The sequence below is a fragment of the Vombatus ursinus genome, unplaced genomic scaffold (genome assembly GCF_900497805.2).
Source record: "Vombatus ursinus unplaced genomic scaffold, bare-nosed wombat genome assembly UNPS02012811.1, whole genome shotgun sequence".
Lineage (NCBI taxonomy): Eukaryota > Metazoa > Chordata > Mammalia > Diprotodontia > Vombatidae > Vombatus > Vombatus ursinus.
The window spans coordinates 1,426-10,247 of NW_020952589.1; the positions used below are offsets into that span (position 1 = coordinate 1,426).

The following is an 8,822-nucleotide window of genomic DNA, read 5'->3' on the forward strand; positions in this document are numbered from 1 at the left end:
TAGATAGATAGATAGATAGATAGATAGATAGATAGATAGATAGATAGTCAAGTCAACACACATTTACTGAGTTCATTATATGCCAGGCACTGTGCTAAGCACTAGGAATTCCACATATCCCCTGACCTCACAGAGCTTACATTTTAATGAAGGAGAGAAGAAAACACATAAAGAGAAGCTAGAAAGGAGATGGGGAGGTATATACCCCAAGGTAGGGCTGGAGATGCCAGGAAATTCAGGTGGAGGTCTGGGATCCTAAGGCCAAAATTGGCTTCTTAAAGCCTGGGTGGTTACAGGGGACAGAACCTTATTCCTAGGTAGGGAGAGAGTGGAGAAGATAGCCTGCGTGGTGTGTAGACTGCACAGCAGGAGTATGAAGGATGGAAGAGGTGAAGGTGGGAAGATCTGTCCTAGTCTAGGGAGGTGGCAGTGAGGGCAGAGATGAGGAGACCTTTTGAAAGTCTTGGTCAGAACTTGAATCAGAGAAGGTGGAGGAGACACAGCCAGAGGGGATGAAGTTGGTGACAGTGTGGGTGGAAAAGAAGGGATGGATGACCTAGGGATTTTGAAAGAAGACTTAATGGTCCTTACCTGTGGGGGATGGTAAAAGGGACAAAGGAGGTATGCCTGAAGATCTCCAGGATAAAGGCCTCCATGTAAGGTAGCCGAGGTCTGTCTGCAAGCAGGGGCCTTCGCTCTCTGCCAATCACGGTGTCTACAGAAGGGAGGAGAGTCAGAGGGAGCAGGAAGCTGCCCTGCTTTTCCCCTCAGGGGATTTATTTCCCCCTGCCCCCTTAGTGAATCATGAAGAGTCTATACCCTGAGAAGTGGTGGGGTATGGGAAAATACATCTTGGATGTGCAGTCTAGAGAGATCCAGGTTCACCTTAAACCTTTGACCATTTGGTGTGTGACTATAAACAAATGTCAATGTCATCTGCTCATCCTTAGACAGTAGCCTGCTGGTTGGCCTCCCTGCCTCTCTGATCCAGTCCATCCTCCCCTCAGTGGTCAAATGGATCTGCCTAATGTGCAGTTCTGAACATGTCACCCCTATTCAGTAAACTCCACTGGCTTCCTGTTGCCTCCTCAATCAAATGACAATTTTTCTGCCTTGTAAAGACGTTCATAACCTGGCCTCTTCTTATCTTTCCAATCTTCTCACACCTTACTCCCCTCCCCATAAGCTGTGATCCAGTAACACTGGCCTCCTTCCTATTCCTCACACATGGTGCTCCATCCTCCAAATCAGGGCATGAGGGGCAGCTAGGTGGTGCAGTAGATAGAGCACTAGTCTTGGAGTCAGGAGGAACTGAGTTCAAATCCCATCTCAGACCAGACAGTTGACACTAGCTGTGTGACCCTGGGCAAGTCACTTAACCCCAATTGCCTCACTCCAAAAAAGCAAACAACAAAGAAAACCAAATCAGATCATGATCACTAGCTGTCCTCCAGGTCTGGAACACTCTCCTTCCCCATCTCTACCTCTTCTTTCTCTGATTTCCTTTAGGTCCCAGCTAAAATCTTACCTTGTGCAAGAAACCTTTCCTAAGTTCCCTTGGTGCTAGTGCCTTTCCACTAAGATTATTTTTAATTTATCCTCTCTCTCTGTCTCTCTCTCTCCTCCCCTTGTCTTTCATATCTATCTCTCTATCTGTCAATCTATCTGCTTACCTGCCTGTCTGTCTATCTATCCATCCCCTGATTTTACACAGTTGTTTACATGTTGTCTTTCCCATTAGAATGGAAGCTCCTCGAGGGCAGGGACTCTTTTGCCTTTCTTTGTGGATAGGCTGTGGATCTCCCAATACATAGCAGAGTGCCTGGTACATAAAAGACACACTTAGGTGCTTGTTCCCTTGACCTCTACAAAACTGTTGCTTCCTTATTTGTAAAAGAGAGACAATAGCCACTGTACTCCCCTCACTGGCTTGTGGGAAAACAATATTAGACAACATGTAAAACACTCAGCAAACTTTAAGGTGTTCTGTATACTCTCCAGTATTTTCTTCAATTACCCAGCTCCTCTTGGATCTTCTTCTGGATCTCAGGCTTTGTCACAAGGTACATGAGGCTCCAGGAAATGGCTGTGGTGACTGTTTCAAAACCTGGACAGAGTGGATCAGCAGGGAGGGAATGGTCAGAGAATGAAGTGAGGAAGATCCATGCATGCCGCACACAGTCTTAGGGCTTCTTCTGCCCTCCCATGCAGTCTACAGGGAGCAAACTCCCCATTTCTTGACTCTGGCCTGTCAATGGGGCTCAGATCTTGGTGAGCATCCTCAGTCCCTATAATTCTAGAGAATTATGGGAGTTCAATAGTAATGAGAGAAATGCAAATTGAAGTAACTTTGAGACTTCACCTTTCCCCCATTAGACTGGCAAAGATGACAAAAACAGAAAATGACAAATTTGGAGTGGCTATGGAAAAACAGGTACACTAGACATAGTGGAGCTGTGAAATGGTTGAGCCATTCTGGAAAGCAGTTAGAGTTAGGCCCCCAAAATTACAAAACTCGACATCCCCTTTGGCACAGCTATACCACTGGCAAGCTTATGTCCTAAGGAGATCAAAGAAAGAAGAAAAAGAACTTTAAATATAAAAATATTCATAGCATCTCTTTTTGTAGCATTTTAAAAATTGCAAACTAAGGGTCTATCTTCCTATTGGAGAATGGCTAAACAAATTATAGTATATGAAGGCAATGGGATATTATTGTGTCATGAAAAACATCCAAATGTTTAGTTTCAGAAGCAATTGAGAAGACTTCTATGAACTGATGCAAATTGAAGTGGGCAGGATTAGGAAAATAATTTACAAAATGACAACATTGGAGAGAAAAAAAAACTTTGAAAACCTTTAGAATTCTCATCAGTGCCAAGAAAAACCCTAAGTCCCAAAAGCTCACCTTCTGACAGAGACATGATGAACTTCCAATGTAGACAGAGAAATGTTTATCCAGGCATGGCCAATGTAGCAAACTGTTTTGCTGGACTATGCGTTTTTATGATAAGGGTTTTGTTTTTCAGCTTTTTGTTGTTGTTGTTCAATGGGGGATATTAAGAGGGATAGATTATGAATCCATATAAAAATAATTTTTTTAAAGTAAACACCTTCGTGGCTGCTTATAAGCTATGATTTTTGAGTGGATATGGGACACAGAGAGGTCCATGAATCTAGGACAATCTTATCTAGGAGACCCACATGCAGGTTAGGATACCACACTATGAAAATGCTGTGATCCTAGGCAAGGACATCAGATAATAGGGAAGGGAAAGGTGGATCTTACCAGCTCCAAAAATGTCATTGATGAGATTGGTGATCAGCCTCTCTGGTATATTGGTGCTGATGTTCCCCTGGCCCTTGTCCTGGCTGTGTTTGAACAGAGCACTAGTGATGTCTTCAATATTATTCTGAAAGAAAGGACAGGTAAATGATCACTTTTTCATCCAGGAAGCCCAAGGATGGTGGCCACCATTTTTCTCTCCTGGGGCTTCTGGAGCCACAGGCAGTTTTGGGAACCCTACGTCATACTAGCAATACATCCTATAAAAGATAATAACCCAAGGACAGGCCCTTTCATGGAGGGGGTCACAGGGCAGCTCACACCTAAGCCAGGTGAAGGGACTTTATGTGTGGTCTGGAAATCCATTGGCATTTCTTTCTGAAATATACCTTAGTGTAATCCTTCTACAAGGATTCTGTTTCTAGGCCAAGAAAAGATTGTTGGGAACATAGACGAAAACTAACACTGACTTCCTCCTTTGTCTCCCAAAGAAGACAATTAGCCTTTTGGATATAGAGTTTCAGTGGGTAAACAATGACCACTCACAATTACCCCTGATAGGAACACAGCAGTATATACTTCTTCAAATCACTTTCCCCTTCCTCACCTTATTTAATTCTCAGAACTCTCCTGTAAGGAAACAGGGCAGGAGTTAGTAACTTCATTTTGTAGATAATGAAACTGAAGCCCAGAGAAGTGAGCTACTCTAGGTCACAAAGCTAGTCAGAGGAAGAGATAGCAGGGTGCTGTACAAAGAGCTCTGGAAGAGAAATATGAAAGAGTAATCGTAAGGGACTCAATCCAGTTAAACTGTTTACATTCCTAAATGGGATAATGATACATGTAACTCCTTAGAACTTTATGGTTATTAGGGCAGTAAGATATTAATTATGCTGCCATGATCTCCAAAAATATGAAGGGGCGAGAAAGAGGGAGGCACTGGGAAAAGGGGAAGGAAGAGTAGAATGGGGGAAATTTTCTCAAATAAAAGAGGATTTCAAGAAAGAACTTTTACAATGGAGGGGGAAATTGGAGGAGAGTGCAGGTAATGCTTGAATCTCACTCTCATGGGAATTCATTTAAAGAGGGAAGAATATACATATATACACACTCAGTTGTTTACAGAAATATAACTTACCTAATAGGGAAATGGGAGGGGAAGGGAATAAGAGAAGGACGGGATCATAAAAAGGAGGGTGGATTAAGGGAAACAATGGTTAGAAGCAAAACAGACTGAGGAGAGAGAGAGAGAGAGAGAAAGAGAGAGAGAAAGGAAGAAACAGAAAAAAATGGGATGAAGGGAAATACATAGTAGTCATAACTGTGAATGTGAATAGGATGAACTCACTCATAAAACAGAAGCAAATAACAGAATAGATTAGAAGCCAGAATCCATCAATATCTTGTTTACAAGAGATACACTGGAAACAGAAAGACACACACAGCATTAAAATAAAGGACTGTGGCAGAATCTAATATGCTGCAGCTGAAGTTAAAAAAGAGAGGGGTAGCAATTCTGATCCGAGACAAAGTAAAAGCAAAACAGACCTAATTAAAAGACTTAATCAGGGAAACTACATTTTATTAAAAGGTACCTTTCATTGCCTATGGGCAATGAAGTCATATCAAAAAATTTTATAGCAATTTCTCTGATAAAGGCCTCATTTGTCAAATATATACTGAGTATAGAACTGAGTCAGACTTATAAAAATAAGAGCCATTCCCTAATTGATAAATGGTCAAAGGATATAAACAGGCAGTTTTCAGAAGAAGAAATCAAAGCTATCTATTGTCATATGAAAAAATGCTCTAACTCCATACTGATTAGAGAAATGCAAATTTCTGTGAGGTACCACCTCAAACCTATCAGAAATGACAAATGCTGGAGAGGAGGAGGGAAAAATAGGTGCACTAATAAAGTATTGGTGGAGTTGTGGCCTGGTCCAACCATTCTGGAAAACAATTTGGAACTGTGCCCAAAGGGCTATAAAACTGTGCCTACCCTTTAACCCAGCAATGCAACTGCTAGGTCTGTATCCTCAAGAGATCAAAGGAAAAGGGAAAGGACCTTTATGTACAAAAAATATTGACAACAGTATATTTCTTCAAAGCACTTTCACCTTCCTTAACTCATTTAATTCTCAAACCTTTTTGTGGTGGCAAAGAATGGGAAAGCAAGGGGATACTCATCAATTGGGGAATGGCTGAACAAGTTGTGGCATTTGATGGTGATGGAATACTATCGTGCTATAAGAAATGACAAGGGGGATGGTTTCAGAGAAACATGGCAAGATCTACATGAATTGATGCAAAGTGAAGTGAGAAGAACCAGGAGATTATTGTCTCCTGGACCACTGTCCATTACAACAGCAATGTAATGATGATCAATTGTGAAAAAGGTAGCTGCTCTGATCAATAAAATGACTCATGATGAAAAATGCTATCCACCTCCAGAGAGAACTGATGAACTCTGAGTTCAAATTGAAGTATAATTTTCCCCATTTCTTTATTTTTCTTGCTTTGTTTAAGGAAATATGATTAATATAAAGATATGTTGTACATGATTTCACTGGTATAATGGATATCACATTGCTTGCTGTCTCAGTGTGTGGGGGAGGGGTAAGAGGGAGGGAGAGAATTTGGAACTCAACATTTAAAAAGAAAAGAATGTTAAAAAAATAATTTTAAAAAATGAGCACTGAATCAGGGACCAGGACACTAACTAGCTATGTGACCCTTCTCTAAGCCTCAATTTCGTCTTCTGTAAAAATGAGTGATTTAGACTACATGATTTCAAAGTACCCTTCTATCTCAGAGGACTTGTGATAAAATATGCTACCCACCTTTGACAGGGAGCTGATGGACTTGGAGAACAGATTCAAACACATTCTTTTTTTTTCTGGACATGGCCAATATGGGAATTTGTTTTGCTTGACTATGCATGTTTGTGACTGGAGCTCTTTTTTTCTTTCTTTATGAGAAGAGGGAGGTGGGCAAGAGAGAAGGCAGATTTTCATTTTATAAAAATTAAATTTATTAATTTTAATTAATTTTTAAAGGAGATAAAAGAATGGTCATGTGGGAAAACATCACTAGCACCACAACAAACTTGGATAGTGTAAGTCACTTGTGTGCGTTTATGATCTGATGACTAAATTTCAGATCTCTTGACTCCCATTCTAAGGCTTTTTCAGGACCATCTGCCACCTTCCTTATCTTCATCTCAGAGCTCTGCTTCTGTCCCCATGCTAATAAAGATGTCTGGGACATAAGAGGAAAATCCTTCTATTTGGAGTCAGAGGACCTGGGTTGGGATCTGAGCTCTGCTCCTTACTATTTGTGTGACCAGAGGAAGTCACCTAGATTCTTTGCACCTCAGCTTTCTCTCTTGTAAAAAAGAGATAATTCTATCTACCTCATAGCATTGCGATGGTCTCGTAAGAAAAAGCACATGTGTAAACTCAATAATGGTCAGTTGTTCATCACTTGGATAGAAGAAGTCATCAGTGAAGACTAATAATAATAGTAATAAAAACTAGCATTTCTATAGCCCTTTTAGGTTTGCAAAGAGCTTTCCCAGATAGTATATTATTTGATCCTCACAATAACACTGAGAGGTGGGTGCTGTTATTATCCTGATTTCCCCAGCTGCATGCTAGGTAGTCTCCAAGGTCAGATTTGAACTCAGGTCTTCCTGACTCCCCACCCAACATTCATACCCACTGTGCCACCTAGGCCAAAGGTGAGAAGGCCAAGACTCTGAGAGCCTCCAGGGAGGGTGAGGGACCCTACCTCACAGTTGCATTTACCTGATCAAAGTCTCTGTAGTGCTCCTGGACAGTTTTCTGCATGAATTTTAAGAACCTCTGGTTGAAAGCCTTGAACTTCTGCAGTTTGGGGTTTGGGACGTAGCGAAGGATGGGGATGAAGTCCACTGGGTTGCCTGAGGAGGCACTCTCAGAAAACTCATGACTTTTGGTAACGACTCTCATCAATTCTTGGTTCTCATTGGCATGGCCCCGGCTGAAACACATGGTGCCTATGACGTTGGCCACAGACACCACTACATGATTGTAGGGGTCAAAGTGTCCTACCCCATCCATCAGCTCCTGGAATTTCTGGATCAAGCATTCAGCCTCCTTCTTCACATGCTCCTCCAGGTAGCAGGAGGAAGAGGATGGGGAGGAGGACACAGAGAAGGTATTGAGAGCATTCTGGGCCAGCTTCCTTCGAGCTGCCCAGACCTCCCCTGAGTCAGGGTTGAAGGCCATGCTATAGCCATCTGCAATAAGGGAAAAGCTGTAGAGGTCAGGTCGGCCCTTGAAGTCATCCCCCTGCCTCACCAGGGCCTGCCTGATTGTTTCCAGGCCACTCAGCACAAGCACTGGGGTGGAGCCAATCTGAATCTGCATCACGTCCCCATACTTCTCTCTCAGTCGGGCCAGGGCCAAGTGAGGATTCTTCCCCAGAGTCAATATGTTGCCAATCAGAGGCCAAGCCCAGGGTCCAGGTAGTCTTTTGAGTCCCTTGGGGACCCTTCGAGAGTAAGATTCAATGACCCAGTAGATCAGGCAGAAGACAACAAAGGCCAAGAGAAGCTCTGAAATGGAGATGGAAGCCAACAGGCCCACCACCATTTTCACTGTCTAAATGGAAATAAAAGGAAGAAGTCAGAGTGAGTTTTGGGGGAGTCAGGATGGGGGAATAGGGGCCTCCAAGAGACAACTCACAGGCCAGTCTATGGAAAGAGCCACACCCTGGATCTCCCAAGATAGATTGGTCCCAAATATTCTAGCAAGTCCTTTCCAGTATTGAGAGAATGAGGATTTGGGAGTGTGGGAGCATTGAGTCCCGAGTACAACCAAGCACAGGGTGGACAGGATGAATTTTCTCCAGGGTTCGTGCCATCCTCAGCTCAGAACACCTGCCTCCCAAGGCAAGGGCCCAGCCCTGAGCTAATGTCAGGCAGGAGGTTTCTGGGACAAACGGGAAACAGCTTTTCATCCTGCACTTAGTCTAGGGTTTCTCAGCTTCACCGGCCAGTGGAGAGGTCTTCAGATGCCACCACTCCCTTCCATTTCAGAGACATAGACAAATCATGGGATGTTAAATCTGCAAGGGGGCTCAAAGACCAGCTAGTCCAGAGGTTCTCAGCCTTTTGGGGTTCCTAGAACCCCTTGGGAGTCTAATGAAACCCTTAGGCTTCTTCTCCAAATAATGGTTTTAAATAATGGAAGGAAATGCTAAATTTCTGTTCAAGCTTGGTGAAAATAAAGATTTAATTTTTTTTTGTCATCCAAGTTCACAAGCCTCTGAACTGCATCCACAGGTGCATGAATTCCCAGGTTAAGAACTCCTGATCTAGCCTAATCCCCTTATTTTCTAGAGGAGAAAACTGAGGCCCAGACAGGTTCATCAATTTGTTCAGTTACCACAATGAATTAGTGTCACAGTCGTAAGTAAAACCCAGGTCTCAGTACTCTAATATTCACACACACACACACACACACACACACACACACACACACACACACAC

At 42.7% G+C, this 8,822-nt stretch overlaps 1 protein-coding gene across 1 annotated transcript in view; it reads right to left on the minus strand.

Moving 5' to 3' along the window:
- Window positions 1–591: 591 nt before the first annotated feature.
- LOC114040223 (cytochrome P450 1A2-like) overlaps window positions 592–8,822 on the minus strand; it is a gene marked incomplete at its 3' end in the record, with an annotated part of 8,439 nt that continues 208 nt past the window's right edge. The window contains exons 2-5 of the mRNA XM_027858258.1: window positions 7,096–7,932; window positions 3,290–3,413; window positions 2,018–2,107; window positions 592–715 (exon numbers count right to left, since the gene is read on the minus strand). Of these exons, the coding sequence (XP_027714059.1) occupies window positions 592–715; window positions 2,018–2,107; window positions 3,290–3,413; window positions 7,096–7,923 (1,166 nt within the window). The remainder of the gene's footprint in view (window positions 716–2,017; window positions 2,108–3,289; window positions 3,414–7,095; window positions 7,933–8,822) is intronic.